This window comes from Crinia signifera, chromosome 5 (genome assembly GCF_055691185.1).
Source record: "Crinia signifera chromosome 5, ASM5569118v1, whole genome shotgun sequence".
Classification (NCBI taxonomy): Eukaryota; Metazoa; Chordata; class Amphibia; order Anura; family Myobatrachidae; genus Crinia; species Crinia signifera.
In genome coordinates this window covers 157,561,296-157,581,696 of record NC_139221.1, presented here as the reverse complement: position 1 = coordinate 157,581,696, position 20,401 = coordinate 157,561,296, and the positions used below count along the sequence as shown (strand labels likewise).

The 20,401-nt window shown below is 45.0% G+C and overlaps 1 protein-coding gene and 1 long non-coding RNA gene across 2 annotated transcripts in view; one reads left to right on the top strand and one right to left on the bottom strand.

The window, feature by feature from the left end:
• The window catches only part of LOC146080663 (uncharacterized), a 46,508-nt gene that overhangs the window by 7,467 nt on the left and 18,640 nt on the right, over nt 1-20,401 (top strand). The gene's annotated exons all lie outside the window — the stretch shown is intronic.
• Nucleotides 11,063-12,298, bottom strand: LOC146079582 (uncharacterized). Its single transcript, XM_083186300.1, has 2 exons — nt 12,195-12,298; nt 11,063-11,675 (listed from the first exon to the last, which is right to left on the bottom strand). The coding sequence occupies exons 1-2, from the start codon at nt 12,259-12,261 to the stop codon at nt 11,086-11,088; spliced, it is 657 nt and encodes a 218-aa protein (XP_083042426.1). The 5' UTR covers nt 12,262-12,298; the 3' UTR covers nt 11,063-11,085.

Below are 20,401 nucleotides of genomic sequence, written 5' to 3'. Positions count from 1 at the left end.
TTTGGTGTAGGAGGTATCTCGACTTCCTCAGTAGGGGTGGGCCCCTGGGGTAACAAAAACTGCCGCATGGAAGGGGCCGGAGGAGTATCCACCGATTGCGTAGTGGGTCCCTTCTGAGATTTGCGGCCGTCCATTGGAGTGCTCTTCTTACCCTTCACCATGGAACCTAGAAATTTGAGTAGTATAGGTGGGGTTCGTAATACTCAGGTGAGATTTCTCGTGGTCTGCTTGTTACGTTGTTGGTGTCACCGCCGGCACCTTCCCCCCATAGGGTGGCTAGCACAGCATCAAAAGGTCATACAGGCCATCTTTACGTGTACCATCTCTGCACCCCGAGGGGGTCACTGGCCAAACGCAGTCCAAGTGTATATGACAAAAAGGGAATTTTTTTTTTTTTTTTTTATTTAAGTTTTTTGAAGATATATGGAGATGTGATGTAGGTATCTAATTGAGCCACCAGGTGGAGCCCCAAGCCCACTAAATACCTCCTCTGTTCGGTATAAATGATATATCTCAAAGCTGCGAGTATGATGAAGGGTGACCAGCAGAATTCCAGTCCCGTATTTATTAATATTGGATGTACAGATGTCACAAAGCAATAGTGGCTCAGGGGTTAAATAGGTGGCAGAGTATGCGAGCAGGCTGCAGCACTTGTTCTCAGTGCCACAACCAAGATGGCTGCCCCACTTTTGTGTATTCCTTTATTTATATATTTATCTGAGGTTGTATGCCTCAGTCAGTTAGTTATTTGGTTAATTGAGGGGACCGGGCTTATACTATATCAGGGCTGGGGTCCCTCACTCCGTCCCGGGCGCCCCAGCCGCCAGCCCCCACCTCTGTTGTTACTGCGTGTGCAGCTGCTGCACACACGATTTCCAAGATGGCCGCCGGACAGAAGAAGGGGAGAGACGCCGGGGCTCCACACTCCCCACGGCGCGCTGGAGTCACCAAGTCGGGGGGGGGGATGTCTGGGGAGGGAGAGGGGAGTCCCGCTGACCTCACTGTGCCGAGCGGCACCCTCCGGAGTCCCGAAATCGCCGCTCGCGGGTCCCGGAGCTCAGGAGCTGGGTGAGTGTTGAAATTGAGTCCCCGGCTTGAGATAGGTGCAGGCCGCAACCCGCAAGGCAGGGTTTCCCCTACCCCCGGCTCCGCAGCACTGCTCGCCTCTGGTCTGGGGGTCTCACTGGTGAGGTGCCTGTGCCTCCAGGGCAGTGGGGCGATCTGGGGCTGGTTTTATTCGTTTTTATTTGGGGTGTTTGGCAGGAGCTCAGGCTATGTCCGACCTGTCTCTCCTAGCGCTAGGCCACGCCCCCCCTTGAATAAAATTTAGTAAACTGTTGAGCACATATCTAACTCTGCTCAAACAATAGAATATTAACATATAAACATATAACAGAAAAATAATGAAATATAGAAAGTAGAATACAATATATAGAGAGAAAGAGACAAGATGGGGAAGGGGGGAGGGGGGAATATTGGCTATCCAAAACCTGCAAAGAGAACATTTTCCACAAACCCTCATTATGCAGGCAAAATCTAGACATAGGACCAGAAATATAAGAATTTTTTTCTAAGGTAAATACGCCTACAAAATTCCTATTCGTATTCATGGCATATTCATATTTGTATTTACAAAGATGAATGTATACGCCATCGGAAAATTCGAATAGGAATTCAAAAGAATGATGATTCCTAATTTACTAACCGGCCATATTTTCAATGCGGCCGGTAATTATCGGCAATTAGCAGGATACGCCCGCTAATTGCCGGTAAAATACGGCTCAAAAATGTATTCCTGGTTTTAAAAAATCAGGGAACAAACTGAATAGGAGTTCCCCGTATTTTTTAAAACCAGCCCCAGGCCCAAGGGCCAGTCCTGGCTCCCAAAATACAGGGGGAAAAATGAGTAGGGGTTCCCTGTATTTTAAGAACCATCACCAGGCCCAACCAGCCAGCAGGGTAATGCACCAGCCGGGGGGGAGACTTTTTATACAAGTCCCCTTAGCCAAAGAACTCACCCCATGACCGGTCAGACTGGGCAGGGGTCCTGGGGGAGTGGGGAACCGCCCAATGAAGGGGTCCCCCCTCCAGAATTTACCTACCCAGGCTGAAGCCTGGGGCTTTCCCCAATGCCCCTGTGCGGTCAACATCGGGCTGATGTGGTATAAAAAAGAGAATAAAGCATTGTATATTGCTGTGGAACTATGAGTCCCAGCAAGCCTCCCCCGCATGCAGGGACTTGGAGAACAACAAGTCCCAGCATGCAGGGCAATACAAATAGTAAAGTAAACATACTGACACACCAAAAAAATAAAACTTTATTCCATACATAGCCCTTTTATACAGGTACTTAACTATGTTGAGCCCGTAGGTAGGTTGAAGTCCGAATGCCCTGAAGAAATCCTTTGGGCGTAGATCAAGTCCTCTTCGTTCCAAAGTGGCATCCCAGTACTTGGCAAAAAAAACCCACGCTAAACCCAAGCCACCGGACTGAGGAGAACCTAGGGATGTGTTTACATCCTGCAGCTCCTCCTCCCGAATGCCTCTATTGGTTGCCTAGCGGCTCCTGATTGGCCACTAGGTGCCACTAGTTGGTCAATAGCAGCATTTGGGAAAGGAGCCACAAGATGTAAACACATCTCTGGCTTCTCTTCAGTTAGGTGGCTCTGCACAGGGGCATCGGGGACTGCCGTACATTGGGGGGTCCCCCTTCATTGGAGGTGGGAACTCCTTCATTGGGGGGTCCCCACTCCCCCAGGACCCCTGCCCATGCTGACCGGTCAGGGGTGAATGCTTTGGCTAGGGAGACTTGTATAAAAAGTCTCCCCCCCGGCTGTGGCATTACCCTGCTGGATGGTTGGGCCTGGTGCTTTTTCCTAAAATACAGGGGACCCCTACTCATTTTGCCCCCCATATTTTGGGAACCAGGACCGGTCCTTGAGCCTCGTGCTGGTTTAAAAAAATACGGAGAACCCTTATTCAGTTTGTTCCCTGATTTTTTAAAACTAGGAACTGCTCTTTGAGCCAGATGCTGGTTACGGCTATGAGTGGGACGGACCCCACGCCGTTTTTGAAAATTATTTATTTACTTTTCTATTTTTTATTTTTTTTTGCAAGAGGCAATGCAAGTGGTATTCATTCGTATTAAGAATACAAATACGATTGTTTGTATTCTTATGCTAGGTACACACCAGGACGACTAGGGCCCGATCAGCACAATCTAGATCCAATTCCGATCAATCGGATGTAGATTGTGTGCTGATTGGGCCCTTTTCTGACCTGGTGTGGAGCGATTCCGATCCGATGCGCGGTCCCGCGGGTCGGTCGGTCGTTATTGAGATCCTACCTGCTGCAGGTAGGATCTCAATGACGACCATAGAACCGGGTGCGGGTCGCCATCGGATCGGACCCGCTCACGGTGCACATCGTGAGCGGGTCGTGCCCTCCCGCGTCATCGTGAGCGGGTCGGACGAGACACTGACGACCCGCTCACGATGTGCATCGTGAGCGGGTCGTCCTGGTGTGTACCCCGCATTAGTGAATTTCCCCCTCAGACTTAAATCACGTTCACTAGATATGTCTGGGATGACAAACTCGAGCCAGAGAAACCAGATATCCATAAATCCCTGTTGGCTTCCGGTGTCGCCCATATTTCTTCCATTGCCATGTGCATGTCAATTCTATCAAACCACTTCTTCACAGTAGGTGGGGCAGTGCACTGCCAATGAACAGGAACTTTAGCGGCACTATTACGTAACAAAGGAAAAAGGTAGCAGCGCTATGGACAATTGAAAACGAGAAATTGGATGATCTTTACATATAATTATTTACTTCAAAATGTGACACAAAAGCAAAACATACCGTAAAAACAGCACATCAAAGTGTGCAGCAAAGTTAAAAACATAAATACAGAGTAATATGGCCCATTTCCACACTATAGGGAGTGCTGTGGAGAGTCCGTTCCTAGTAAGCCCAGGATAGGAAATATGGTTTTATAGTTACCGCTCCAAGTTGGAGTTGGAGCATCTTGTTTAATATATATGTAGCACCCTTCACATTTATTATTACTTCTTACCTAGGTAAGTCCTATCACATATAATTTCCCCTATCCCTTTTACTATCACTTTAATTTCACACTAATGTGATGCCATGGGGTGGTTCTGCTGGGCTGGCCTGGGGGGCCCTGTGCCCTGGACCTGTCCCAGAGTAGTGTTAGGGACTTGTCCTATTGAGGTAACCTGGATGCGGTGGACAAGCCCATACTAATGGCCATTACTATGCTAATAACCTCAAATGCAATATAGCAAGATATTAAAAGGTCTAGCATATATATTTTGTGTGCACCTGCAAACTCCTCCTCCTGCTTGCTGCACTACAAGTCTCAGCAGGTAGCACCTCATATGTCCAGGGTGTGCAGTTTAGGGCCCCTCCCCCAATGTACTATATATTGTGTATTCATACACACTGGAAGGAACTAGAGACGCCTTCCTCCTTAACTAGCACCCCACCCACCTGTTTCAGATTGATTTTAAATAGGTTGGAGTCCCAACATTCAAGACTGCACACCTCAGCTTGGCACTATGAGGGTAAGTCCTACTATACATATATGCTGAGTGTTAGTCTGTGGGACTGTGTTTGGGGCGCTGGGCTCTTTGGGCTGCTGTTGCTGGGCTGCTCCATGGCATCATATCGTATACTTTCAATCACCCCTTTAGTTTGTTTAATATATATGTAGCACCCTTCACATTTATTATTACTTCTTACCTAGGTAAGTCCTATCACATATAATTTTCCCTATCCCTTTTACTATCACTTTAATTTCACACTAATGTGATGCCATGGGGTGGTTCTGCTGAGCTGGCCTGGGGGGCCCTGTGCCCTGGACCTGTCCCAGAGTAGTGTTAGGGACTTGTCCTATTGAGGTAACCTGGATGCGGTGGACAAGCCCATACTAATGGCCATTACTATGCTAATAACCTCAAATGCAATATAGCAAGATATTAAAAGGTCTAGCATATATATTTAGTGTGCACCTGCAAACTCCTCCTCCTGCTTGCTGCACTGCAAGTCTCAGCAGGTAGCACCTCATATGTCCAGGGTGTGCAGTTTAGGGCCCCTCCCCCAATGTACTATATATTGTGTATTCATACACACTGGAAGGAACTAGAGACGCCTTCCTCCTTAACTAGCACCCCACCCACCTGTCCCAGATTGATTTTAAATAGGTTGGAGTCCCAACATTCAAGACTGCACACCTCAGCTTGGCACTATGAGGGTAAGTCCTACTATACATATATGCTGAGTGTTAGTCTGTGGGACTGTGTTTGGGGTGCTGGGCTCTTTGGCTGCTGTTGCTGGGCTGCTCCATGGCATCATATCGTATACTTTCAATCACCCCTTTAGTTTGTTTAATATATATGTAGCACCCTTCACATTTATTATTACTTCTTACCTAGGTAAGTCTCAGCAGGTAGCACCTCATATGTCCAGGGTGTGCAGTTTAGGGCCCCTCCCCCCAGGTTGTGTGATGCTTGGTCGCAGGATGCGTGACGCTAGGTCGCAGGTTGCGCGGGCGTTAGGCGCCAGGTTGTGCGGGCGTTAGGCACCAGGTTGCCCGGAGCTAGGCTGTGGCATCGGAAGATCCATCGCTAGGTCGCAGGTTGCGCGGGCGTTAGGCGCCAGTTTGCGCGACGCTAGGCTGTGGCATCTAAGGATCCAGCGCTAGGTCGCACGTTGCGCGGGTGTTAGACGCCAGGTTGTGCAACACTAGGCCATGGCATCGGAAGATCCGGCGCTAGAACGCAGGTTTCATAAGACGGCTTCAGGCCACAGGTTTCGCGAGCGTTAAGCCGCAGGTACGTTGGTGTATGGCCCTGCCCTAGGGAGCAGGAGGTTACGTGTGTTCATTTTCAGGTGCCGGTATCAGCATCCTAAGCGAGTCGGAAAACCGGTAGGCGGCTGGGGAGTATCACTTGTATTGTATCCGTTGTTGTGTTGTTTGTGCTCCTTCCCCTCCCTGGAGCGTTCCCACACCCGAGTTACATCCGCTGTGTTCCACAAGTGGGTGTAACCAGTCTGAGGCCATTAGTGCCTGTGATGAGTATCCCCTCCCCCCCTAGGAGGATTCTCCTCCCCTGTTTCCCTTACAGGTGCCGTCGCAGCGGAAGCCAGTGGAGCAAGAGGGAAGTACCGGGACCATCATCGGCCTGAAGGTGAGAGACGGAGCGCAGCGAGGTGAGTACGCGCAACGTGCCTCTTACAACAGAAAATGTGTAAAAGTAAAAAAAAAAATATGGGGGAATGCCTATGATTTTTTCCCTCTGTATTTTTAGAACCAGGACCAAATCGCAATTTTTTTTCAACATAAAAAAATATAAAAAATACAAATAACATTTTTTAATCTTGCCCACAATTTTCTTATAGTGACTGTAGTCCGGTACTAGTTTTACAAGTCGATGCTGACAGCACTCACATTTTCTTCCTTAAGTAAAAGCAAATCCTTCTCAGCTAGTAGCCTTCCATTGAAAACAGGAAGGGGTTTTCTTTGTTCTTTACGGTGGGATTTAAAGCAATCATTTTTTTGAGGTAAAAAGGTAAAAGTAAGCTGCACAATAAAATATTTCTGATGGAAAGATGCAATTGTTACCATTATCTTCAATTTATACATAAATATTATTAAGAGTATTAACGTCTAAAAATTCAGTATAATCTTCACATGATTTCCAAGACTGATATCGTTTATCAAATATGTAAATACACTGATTTATGCAAAAAGTGTACTAAATTTACCTTTCATAAAAATGCATTACATGTGACAGTATATTCAAGCACAGATTATTTTGGGGGATGAAAAAAACAATGAAAATCGCTCACTCATTTTCTATTTAATAAAAAACAAGCTCCAAGCACTTTGAAACATTCTAGTATGTGATCTTGCATTTATGTCTGGGTTTTTCTAAACATAATTTGGTGACTAGAATGTGAACTCCTTTAAGCAGGGCTAACATTGCAAGAAAACACAATATAGTCTGAACAGCAAGTAATACCGAATGATAGGGAACTAATAAGCAGCTATTATAATCCTGGCTTGATGCGCCATAGTGATGAAAATTATATATCTGACTTTTCCCCTTACAGTTGATGCTATTTACAACAGCTAACTTTACACTGGAGATGTTTAACCCTTTAAATGCCAAGTGAATTTGTCAAAATAGGTGTGAAATTTTGAAAAGGAGACATTTTTCTTCATTACAATGACCAGTAATGTTACCTTATATAGGAAATAATCTTTTTTTTTACACAACATTTTTTTTAATTTATATAACAAATGTGAGCGACGCTGGCATTTTTAGTGGATATTTTCCAGATCTCTCACGGAGATGTTGGCACTCAAAGGGTTATTAATAAACCAAAGCTCTAGACAGAGGGCCATATTCAATGAGAAAAATTCGCCGTGCATGGCGAGAGATTTTTTCTCTCGCCATGCACTCGCCCTGTTCCGGAGGGCTCGCTGCCACTCGTGCTCCCACTATTCAATGTGGTTAAGACTCGCCGCCACTCGCGGCGAGTCTTAACCCCTGCAGCGGACGAGCGTCCGCGGCAGGGAGCTGGCAGGGAGCTGGCAGGGAGCTGGGGGACGGTGGCAGCCAGGGTTATTAAAGTCTCCCTGGCTGCCCCAGAACATATGTGTCGGGGAGGAGGGCTCCCCAGGACCCAGGCAGCACAAGCTGCCCCCCCCCTATAGCCATTGGGGGAACCAGTATTCACTGCACCCGATCGTGCATATGTAATATATGAATATATGAATATCTAATGAGCGGCTCGAGAGCTCCGGCCCCCTGCTGGCTGCTCTGTGAAAAAAAAAAATTAAAAAAAGATTTTTTTTTTAAATTAAATATATATTCATGTGCTATATTCATGAATAAAAATAACATGCCCCTTCACATAAAAAAAAATCCTGATTTTTTTACACCAAAATTAAAAAAAAAAAAACTTTTAGTTTAAAAGTTCACATTGCAGTTCTCCATGAAATGATGGAGAATTGCTACACGGAGAGACGCGGCGAAAATCACTTAAAAAGACGGCAAAAATAGCACATTGAATAGGGTTGCTCGCTTTTGGAGAGCAAAAGTCACCATTCGCCACGAGAAAAGCACAAACTCGCCATAAAACACGGCAAATTTTTCTCATTGAATACGGGCCAGAGAAGCAACTGCATCATGAGCCGCAGGACAAGGATTTTCAGACTTTTCTCGATTATTTTTAGAATGTACAGTACTTGTTAATTATGTGTTCCACCATGGACACTATATATACTCTACTTCGAATCAGATCACCCATCAGCTTAGCGCAAGACAATGTCAAATCTTCCATATAGCGCTCAATTCCACTAAGCCCAAACTTGGGGCCTGATTCAAAGTTTATAGCTAATCAGTGAATTTGCAAATCGAGCTGTTATGGAATGACTGCTAAAGTGTACCATTCACATAGCGCATGAGAGAGGGTAAATAGCAACATAAATTGTGTACGGATCGTAAATGCAATGGAGCCTCAGTTTGGCTGACAGGAAGCCCGTGTTTGGGGGTGGTAACCTGCTGTGTCCTTAGAGTGGTTGGAAAAACACAGGTGTGCCCAGGCGTTTATGAGGAGGATCTGTGAAGTCAGCTATGACCACTTCCTGCCTGTCTCAGTTACAGATTAGTGAACGCTACAGAGTTACTCATAAGTGCACAAATGGCAAAACCTGTTCAATGCTTCTGGAATGGTGTATTGATTTGTGATGGATAGTGATTAGCTATCCATTCAAAATGATCTCCTAATTTAGCCAGGGTTGTTTTCTCTTTCTATCTGGGCGGCAGCTTTCTCCTCGCAGACCACGAATTCTTGCATCAGGGGTCAGGTCTGAATTAGGCCTTTAGTGTCTGTTGCCCTGAACTTGCACATCATTTTGTATAAAAAGTTAAATATAAAAAAATATAAACCACACAGTGGCCATCGGTTGAGTACTACATGGTGTGGATGCAATGTAGCTATATTTTCATTCATACTCACTGCTGTGATGGTTAATGACAGATAGTCAGGAGCAGATTTATTAAGCTGGGTTAAGTTATCTGGTACTTTACCACAGGCCAATCATATTCTGTTACAGGCTGGCTTTGAAAAATAACAGTTAGGAGTTGATTTGCAGGTGATAAAGTACCAGACACTTTGGGGGAAATTTACTAAGATGATGTTGTACAAAAAAGTCGTATTTTTCACGAGAAATGTGTATTTTTGTGTCGTATTCGTATTTTCATGATTCACTAATGATCAAATTCGTGTTTTCGTGTTTGGCGTATAGTCGTAATATTCTGTTTTGGTTGTGTTTTTCGTATTTTATCCCCAAAATCCGACTCTCTACGAATGTCTACACCATCGATAGAAATCATGTGATTTTTTCATTGCTAAGCCGTATTTTCTATATTTATGAAAAAGTCGTATTCGTACAATAGGCATTTACGAGTCGTAAAAACTTACGATTCGTACCAAATAGTGTAAAAAAAAATACACTTTAATTTTAAGGTGTATTTTGATGTTTATTACACAAAATTAAGTGGAACACATGTGTGTACAGTTTAAAAGTACAGCACAAACAATTGTAAACTCTAATGTGTGCCTTACACTTACAATCTGCACCTAAAAACATGACACACTTTAGCATGTCAGGTTTTTAACCATATCACAGTCTTGCAATGTGTCCTTTCAGACACCTATGCCCTGTCACTGGAAACAAATAAGATGCTGCCATCAATAATCTAAGCATGTTCACCAGGTACAGCAGGTATCCCCGAAGGTGCTTATGTCTTGATTTGGTATTGTGTGTTTCTGCATAGACACATAGCTGTATGATGTGGTTAGATAGATGATCTGCCTTAATTGTTTAAACATTCTCCCTCTCTATAATGTCATTACACTGGATCTAGATCCTGCAACTGTACACTCATGTGCAGTTTCACACTTGCACAAACTTTTGTGTGTGTTGTAGTTTCTGCTGTACCGCACTTGTAAACACATAACTGCCAGAGACAGTGCCATATGTCATGCCACACTGTCCATGTACCTCACCCAGCTGCATCAAGTCCTTGTGCCGCATATAGATCTATCAATATTTTTCCCAATCCAGGAGACAGAGTGCCATCATGTTTGGCTACCATTGCATGGCCCTGCATGCATGGCCAATGTTCTTGTACCAAATAGCTGCATCAACATTCTGGACACACGACCTTCCAATACTGGTTGTTACTATTATAACTAACATGGAAGTTGAAGTTCCAGTGGCCATGTGACTTGTGATGTCACTTTGATATCATGAGTGTGTTTGCAGCCTACACGGGCTCATGTCATGACTACTATATTCTCTGCCACTCAGTCCTGTTTGGTGACTTCCAAGGCACATTAACCACTTAAGTGCTATGGGTCCTATTTGTCCTGCCTAAGCTAAACTGCTGGTGCAGTGGGCTGTCCCTGACAATTTCCAGTCATACCACTATGTAGGTGTGAGACAGTGGGGTCTCCATTGGAGCACCACTGGCGCAGTACCTTAGGGGTACCCTCCTCACTCCCCCCCCCCCCGGGTCTGTCTGCTCTGGCGTATACGCTGATCGTACACCGGAGCTGGCCCCTGGCAGGCGGCAATCATGTGACCTGTAGTGATGTATGCGCCAGGCTTGGGGATGTTTTGGGTGGCTTGGGGGGTCTTGGGACAGTTCAGTAACCCAAGTCTGGCCAAGCCCCAAACATCCCCCAGGCTGGCACCAACGTCACTGCAGAATGTGACAGGTGGCTGAGTAGAGCGGTGAGAGCAGCAGCAGGGAAGGTCTGGTGTACTAAAGCCGGAGGGGAGGGGGTGTTTTGCTGGGGCAGGATAAACCTGGCCTGGTCGGTTTGTCGTGCCTCACCAAAACCCAACACTCAAGGTGTTATTGCCAGAGGGCTGGCTAGTGGGTAAGTATGTATTACTGTGACACGTGACACATGCTTTTGGCTAAATGTTTTAATTTTCTTTGAACTGTGTAAATAACAATGGTTGCCAAACAGTGGTAAAGATTAATTATGGCGACCACGCTTGGTGCCTGTAGACTCCTTCACGCTGCCATTGTCGGAGTGACTTGATTTTTGACGATTAGATCGCCGTGGGGGGGATGGTATGGGTGTGGATAGTGGTGTTGCTGTGCTGCCTTGTGAGGGCGTGTTGGCTCTTGCAGCTAAAATATTGCGCTCCTTTTGAGACAACGAAATGTCCTCCACAAATCTGGTAAGTGCACCATGATGTTGGCACAACCCCTCCATGATTGACATCATCCGGGTTTCATAGTGGAGTCGTTCCACCCGACGCTCCACAATTAACTTTGTTAATGTACGGCTCTCCTTGTACATGAGGGACATGGTATGGTTTGCTCGGGATATCTCCTTGGTCACCTCTTTCAACTGTTCGGCTTGCTGCTTGAATGCCTCCTCGCAGCGTGCTTGGTGAGCTGCCCAATTAGTGAAGAAATCGGCAGCCCCAAGTTCCTTTGGATTGGGGCTGAAATGTGCCGGTGCGGTGTGCTCTATTAGTGGCTGGGGTGAATGATACTGGCTGAAAGGGGGCCAGTCACCAAGAGTGGCAGTGTCACCATCCTCTGGCATGTCAGCACCTACAATAGTAAGAGATGACAGAAACATTAGTTATATTGATTTGGACACAACTGCATATTTAACCATTCCATTGGTCCCTTAGTAATACCGATCTGCTGTTATTTTGGATCAAGTTGCCAATGTGACACACCCATAGCGTGTACTATATTATTTACCAACAACGTGCAACCTTTGCACCTCCAGGTGATGTCATAGATCACATACCTGGATGCCTTGGCATCCATCCAATATTCCAACAATGCAAACATATGTACAGTCTGCATGGCCAATGCACTTACGCTATTCAAGGGCAGGGTATATTGAGTTTTGGTCCAAGTTGCTATGATGTTTGAAGTAATATAATTGTGTTACCTGTGGTTCATGTGTGTGGAATGTGCTAACTCAATAATTGAACTCTTCAACACAGGTGATGATAATTCTACATGATTCGGAATTGCTGACTGTCAGCATTGTGACCCTCCTGGAGCGCACAATGTGGTATGGAATGTGTGAAATGACAAATTTGTATTAATTCTTACCTTTTTCTGGTTGAGCCTGATGTGGAAGGGGACGAGGTGGGGTCAGCACTGGTGGCCGAATTCGCATGGGAACCAATGGAGGTGGAGAATGAGGGGCACATGCAGGTGCTAAATGATTTTGAAATGTAACAACGATTAAACAAAGTTTCAGTAAGAATACGTGCACTTATTCAACATTACTTGCACAAATGTGTTCAGAAAGATTTACCTGTATCAATGTCAACATCAGTCTCAGGTGGTGGCACAGAAATTGTTGCTGATGCCCGTGTTCTCCGCACAGGGACAGCTTGAGCAGCAGAACGTGATGCTGTTAAGATGTATGGATAATTAATAACACATATTTCATGTTATATATATATATATATATATATATATATATATATATGTATATATGTATGTATATATATATGTATATATATATATATGTATATATATATATATATACATATATATACATACATACATACATACATACATACATACATACATACACACACTGTTTCTACAAAGACACATAAGGAAATAGCAAAGTACCTGTGTCAATATCAAAGAAGCTGAAACTGTCAGAAGCAACAGGAGCGGATGAGGTCACACGGCCTTTGGAGGCAGGAGCAGTTGATGACGGACGCCCTTTGGGGGAAGGAGCAGGTGATGACGGACGCCCTTTGGGGGAAGGAGCAGGTGATGACGGACGCCCTTTGGGGGCAGGAGCAGTTGATGACGGACGCCCTTTGGGGGCAGGAGCAGTTGATGACGGATGCCCTTTGGGGGCAGGAGCAGTTGATGACGGACGCCCTTTGGGGGCAGGAGCACTTTTTCCCGCAGAATGTGATTCTGTAAGGGGGGAAGAAAAATTAAAAAATGTATGCAATTTATTTACCAACCAACAAACAATCTAGAGTGTGTGTAAACACACATGAGGACACAAACATGTACCTGTCTGAACATGTAACAACCCAGACTCAGGAGCGGCATCCAAAACAGTAGCCGAGGGACGGCCTTTGCGGCCAGGGACACTTTCACCATCAGAGCATATTTGCTTTTGCTGCCGCTGGGACCTTGGTGTAGGTGACGAACTCAAATCCTCTCCTTCACGTGCGGCTGTAATCATAAAAAACACAAAACATATTTAAAAACACTTGCATTCCAATGTGCAGCACTCAATTACCATATAATGCAGTAAACATCATGACAAGATGACACCTTCATTTATAAAGCACACCAATACCTGTCCCAAATATTGTGATTCAGATATATTGGTCAGGTTGGTCATACCTCCCAACTTTTCATGTAAAGAAATAGGGACACTCGCGCGGCGAAGCCGCGCGAGCGTCCGAAAAGGGGGCGTGGCGTATGCAAATGAGGGTGCGGCTTATGCTAATTAGCCGCGACCTCATTTTCATACGAGAATAGACGCTGTGCGCATGTGCACAGCGTCTATTCTACTACATTGGGGGGTCTCCCAACTGCCACCCCCCCCGCAGCGGGACAATGCCTGCCGCGGGTGGGACGTCGGGACAGGACCCGAAAATCGGGACTGTCCCGACGGAATCGTAACAGTTGGGAGGTATGGGTTGGTTACGGCTTAAACAAGAGATACATGCAAGGGTGATAGGGGGCCACAGTGTGTAAGCTTCACATGTGATAAAATGGAGAGTGATAAACAGGCAGCCAATCAGCTCCAGGCTGACATTTTACACAATCTATGACATGGCAGTTAGCAGGTGATTGGCTTGAATTTACTTGCACTTTATCATCCTTGCATGTATGTGTTGTTAATGCTTCAGACATCTACCGCATTCAATCAGTCATGAATTTATTGTAATATATGCTCTATTAACAATTAAAACACACAGAAATGATTACAACACACACTTCTAGATCTGCGTCATGATAGTATCAACCAAAAGTCCCTCCTTAACATTGGTATATGTCATTTCTCAACAAAACACTGTTGTTGCTATGGGATACAACCACCATTGGGTGACATAAATACATTATTCACACATGCACTATCCTATGATGGAGTGCTGCATACAATGTCAGACTCATTTGAAAAATAGTGTATGAAGCACCCATAACAGTTTAGAATCAAAATGACATTGAAGCATTCATCCAAATGGTTTCACAGTGCCACACCCTACACAGGAAATATGATTAGGTGATACCATTACATGCTTCACATTACAAGTAGTAATCCCCAACATCTGTACCCTTCTCATAAGCCAGGTATATTCCTTTTTTACATAAAACATTTGGAGACTCACATACACATTAGAAACAAACTGGTAGATGTTTATAACAAACAACAATGTTAAACCCACATTTAGCTTACTTTATCTCTCACCATTTTTATTCTCTTTGTGAACATGACTACATAGGCCACATAACCTGCTAAGTTTGTACTTGAACATGGTGAAGTAAACAGTTTTTAGGAAAGCATTACGCAAGATGTGTGTTGCAGACACCTATGTCGACAAGCATGATGTCAACAGTTGAAGGTGCAATGGCATGATAGTGACATGGGGGGTTTACAGTGTTTATGCACACAAAACATGTGTTACTGTTCGCTAATGGTTCAAGTGTGTGCTGCACAATCACCAAATCCACTACACATGGTGCCATTACATGTGACTCCCTTAAAATGTCAACATAATGCTTGTGTCTACTAAATGTTAAGATACAATATGGTCACCATAAAGCATAAAAAGCTGTCATTTACTGCATGTGCACATTAGAATGACCATCAAATGATTGTGTGCCTTATTTGTGAGTTATAAATGGAAGATCTTCATAATTATGCAAAACATTTGTGTGCACTATGTAAAATAAATACATAATACAACTCACCAACATGTCGGGCATCTGTATCCATCACTCCTGGAGGGTTAATGACTTCGTCCGGAATGAGCCTGGCCACGTCCCGCTCGTAGCTCTTCCAGTTAACACGGGAGGGCACTTTGCCTTTACACTTGCGCTGATGTTTGGCCTCCTTTGCCATCTTCTCCTTAACCAGCCGGCGAATGTCATAAAATCGTTGCGACAGTTAGCCAGATCCCGGACAAAGATGCCCTCCGCATTCACCGCTTCCACTGCCCGCTTCCAGATTGCCAACTTGCGTGATGCCGAGACAGGATGAAAAAATAGCTGGTCCCTGTACTTCAGAATACACCGCACAAGGGCACAGCTCTCAGCATGGTTAAACATCGCCATCTTCTTTGGCTTCTTATTTGAAAGCGTTTTTGACCCCTTCTTAGAGGCTGCAGGGGTGGCAACATCCACATCCTCACCATCATCAAGCTCACCCGCAACACCCTCAGCCACATATTCCTCCTCCTCCTCCTCACCCATCATCACATGAGCCACCTCCTCAACCTCACCCATCTCCACAACACTCCCACCACTCTCAGACATCACTAAACACTAACAACACAACAAAGAAATTAAACAAACAACACAAAACACACTCCTACTCCTTCCCTCACACACACACACAAGCACACACAAATATAGACTTTGGGACAAAACCAAAAAAACAGAAGACTATAATGAGACAAACTTAGAAATGGACAAGACTCACAGAAACACAAGACTACTTACACTCACAATACACACTCAGCAATCTCCAAAAATCTCTCCTCCACAAACCACTCTCCAGACCAACTCCAACTCTCTCCTCCACACTCCAAACTACACCCACAATGATTTTGGGCGCGTTCACGAATTATATATGGGTGTGTGAACCCTCCCAACTGACCAAACACCAATCAGTGAAGTACTTTCATTTTCGTAGTGACGCATGTGAAATAATTTACGATGTTTCGTATTTTTGCCACGACTTCACGACTAAACGGAAACACGATTCTACGAAAAAATACACCATCGAAGATTACGATTTTTAAAAATACGACAACATTATAAATGACCCTCCGGAACACAACTTTTTCTACAACAGCAGCAGTCGTATTCATTTGTACAAGTACGAATACGAAATACGAATACGATTTTTTTCTATCGTAATCTTAGTAAATTTCCCCCTTTATCACTTCACCAAGCTTATTAAAGTTGCCACTGTGGGGTAGATGTACAGTATGAAGCACTGATAAGGGAGGACAAATGAGCCAGAGAAGTGGCCCATGGCAAGCAATCAACAATGACAGTAACATCTATAATTTGCATAATATAAAATTATATAATTACAAAGCAGCTGGTTGGTTGCCGTGGGCCACTTCTCCACTGGCTCACTTCTCCTCCCTTATCACTGTTTCATACATATACCTCACAATGTCCCATAGCAGATGGGTTGTTGTACATCATATCATGCAGTGTCAAAACAGTTGTTACGAGCAGCGGCGTAACTATAGCACCGCAGCCACCGCGGGGGGGGCGCTGTGCATGTGGGGGCGCCGGGGGCTGCGGTGCTATAGTCACCCCCCCCCCCCCAATCCCCCGCAGACTTACCTATCTCGCTGGTCCCGGCGGCTCTGTTCTCTGAAACTGTCTGCTGTATGGGGGTGGCCATTTTGTGGTGGTCCTCAGCAGAAGAAGAACGGAGCCGCCGGGACCAGCGCGATAGGTAAGGCTGCAGGGGATTGGGGGGGGGGTTTGCATGGGCCGCGGGGCGGCGGGGGATTGGGGGGGTTTGCATGGGTGGCTGGGCGGCGGGGGATTGGGGGTGCTTGGCGGGGCGGCGGCGGGGGGGCGCCCCCCCTAACGGCGGGGGGGCGCCCAAAACTTAGTTACGCCACTGGTTATGAGCCATTACGAGCGGGCAGTGTACTGTACCTGTGGCTCAGTAGCTGCAGTAGCTCTCCCAGGTGCTATCTCTCAGCCAGCAGTATGGGTCACCACTGTTAGGTCAATGCTACAGGTGCTTCTGCAATAATCAAACAGCTGTATGTGGCATGCTGTGCATCTATTTAATGAGGACCCGATTCAGACAATCGGTGGGCTGTGAATTATCGAATGACCGCGCATGTGACCGGTCAGCAGTGTGCATGTACAAGTCGTCCTTGTGATCACAGCCAGCGATGACATTGTGAAGTCTTCAGTTTGTCATCTGTACTGAAAGATGGGAGGTGTTGACCCTGGCGATGTCGACCATTTGTTCTCAGCCTATTGACTGTTTAACTAGATACTGTCAAACCTTTATGTAATAGGGTCATTCCATGGTAACAAACGTTACATTTTTGACTAAACAGATCATGTAAAATATGCTTTTTGAGCATTTGCTTTGAATATTTTGTGCAACTGTTTGGCACACAATATGCTTTATTTTTGGTGCAAAGCTTGTCAAGAAAACATTACTTGAAAGGGACATTTTCATGGAATGACCCAATAACCATAAATAAGTACACAACAATACTAAAAACAGAAAAAAGCAATAACATAATCGATCCAGGAGGAAACAATTATAAGAATGTTAATAGATCAAATTAAAATTCTCTTACACAATAAAGGGGATATGTAAAAAGTGGATAACTGTGCCAGAAGTGTCTGGAACAGCAGTAAGAGTATTTGTTGGGGGCATATAAGTTACACAACAAATATGGACACATTTACAGAGATCTCTCATATCAAAAACCTGCCACCTGGTTCTGTTAGTTACGAAACTAAATCCATTACCCTATGTTGTTTATTTAAGATTGCAACACCTCTTTTTTTTATTTTATTAAATTCTGCTGTGAAGTGTGACAGTATGTCTTTATGGGATCCAAATTCATCACTCTGAAGTTTTCTTCTAAATCCAGGAAGCCTAGAACAAGCTCCTTTGGGTGATCCAACTGGAACCTCAACCCACTAGAATGTGTTCTGCAATCCAATGTTACCACTCCTTGAAGTTTTCGGTACTTGTTTCCTAGCACGGCCACCCCAATTTACATCGGGGTGGTCGTGTCGGAAAAATCGGGTCGATCGCATCGCATGCGATTTTGGACCCGATTTTTTTTTTTAATTAAATGTAAATCGGGTCCCTGGGACCCGATTTTACATTGGATTCAATGTAAAATATTCCCAACCCCCCCAAATGTCACGGCGTACACCCCACCCCACGATAGACGCCAACCCGAAGCGTGGCGAGCGCAGCGAGCCCGCGAGGGGCGGCGGTGCGCGTCCTCCGACCTTTTCATTCCCCTACTATCCACGTCGGCGTGGAGTTGAGAATAGAATAGTGTGGCGAGCGCAGCGAGCCACCGAGCCCGAAGCGTGGCGAGCGCAGCGAGCCCCGCGAGGGGACACGGATACCTTCACAGGTAAACGCGTCCCTTCGCGGACTTCACAGGTGTCCGCGTCGCCACGGACACCTGTGAAGCCCGCGAGGGGACGCGTATAACTGTGAAGGTATCCGCGTCCCCTCGCGGGGCGCGCTGCGCTCGCCACGCTTCGGGCTCGGTGGCTCGCTGCGCTCGCCACACTATTCTATTCTCAACTCCACGCCGACGTGGATAGTAGGGGAATGAAAAGGTCGGAGGACGCGATGTCTTCTGCATCCAATGTTAACACTATGTTTAGTTTTCATTCAAATGTATCCAAGGGCAGCCCAGAACAGGTTCCCTGTGTTAAAATTCTCACCAGCAATGAGCTACTAGAACTGGGACACCCACACCTTTGGTTGTCTTCTTGGATTTATTGTTACCATTCTGTTAAGTTTTCTTTCAAATTCATCCAGTGGCAGACCCAGAACTGTCTCCTTGGGTCAAAATTCTGGGCAGTGTACACCAACAGGAGGTCAAACTGAGACCCCCAACCCCATAATATGTCTTTTGGATCCAAACTCTGTGAAATTTTATTTAAAATCCATCCAGCGAAAGGCCTAAAGAAGGCTCCCTCGGCCAAAGTTACCAGTTACTCTCTGTTGTGAGGTCTGGAAAACCTCAACCCCCTAGTACAGTATGTCTTATTGTAATTAAGTTTTCTTTTAAATTCATCAAGTGCCAGGCCCAGAACTGGCTTCCTGGGTCAAAATTCTGGCAAGCATACACCAACTGAAGGGCCAACAGGGACCCCAACCCCCTAGTATGTCTTTTGTGATCCCATGTTACCACTCTGATGTTGCTTCCATTTCCTTCCAGTGGAAAACACAGAACCAGATCTCTGTGGCCAAGTTCTGGTCAGTGTACACCAGCGTTAGGTCCAACTGGGAGCCAAACCCCCAGGTATGTTTTATGGGATGCAATGTTACCATTCCATCCGGTGGAAGGCCTAAAACAGGCTCCCTGGGTCAAAATTCTACCAGGTGCACTCTGCTGTGAGGTCCAACGTATCTCAATCCCCAAGTCTTCTGGAAACCAATTTTACCACTCTGTAAAGTTTTCTTCCAAATCTATCTGGAACAGGCTCCTTAGGTCAATGTTCCTCTGGGGCATTTCATCATGAAGACCAACTGACCCCAATGGTCAGAAGAGTGCCTCCTAGTGTACTATTTTCATTGTAGCATAAATATAACTGGTGATGTCCTTCACCAGTTGAATAGCACCTCAATAATTAAAGGAGTACCATATATAGTGGTTCCCAACCACTATGTAATGAGACTCTAATTAATATCCTAGGATAACAGGAACTTTCATTCCACACAAATATTTTGTCATCTCCTCTATGACTCCTCCAATAATAGCACATAAGAGAAGAAAAATAAAAGAACAGTCTAGTTTAATACCACTAGACAATATGGGAATGCACACGACTTCCGTTTTCTGTAAAACTCTGTGGAATGCATTCCTAGCTTATACTGAATGTGTTTCCAGGTGTCCGGCTTAAATAAAAACATTATTATACTAATGAATTTAAAGGGACTGGTCGGAGTGCTCTTTTTGGCGGGCATATGGGATTCTGTGAAGGCAGGGCATTTTGGTCACAGTGCCACCCTACCTCAGCCTAACCCCACAGCTCCACCTCCAAGAGCAATCCAGGCCATCCCTACAAGAGACCCCACTACACTTAATAGATATATTTTATAATCATAAGGACAATAATATCTAAAAATAAAAATACAGTATTCACATATAACATAGTGAATGTAATTAATATGTAAAGGTAATTAGAATAATTATAATTAAGCATAATTAAGAATATTGAAAATAACTAAAAAAAATGGAATAGCATAAAATATATCAATATAATCATCTATTTATTTTATATACAGAACTGTTTTCTCTAGAAAAGTGTTGTTATATACATTTTTCTTCTCCCAGCTCCCCATGTGCAAGTTG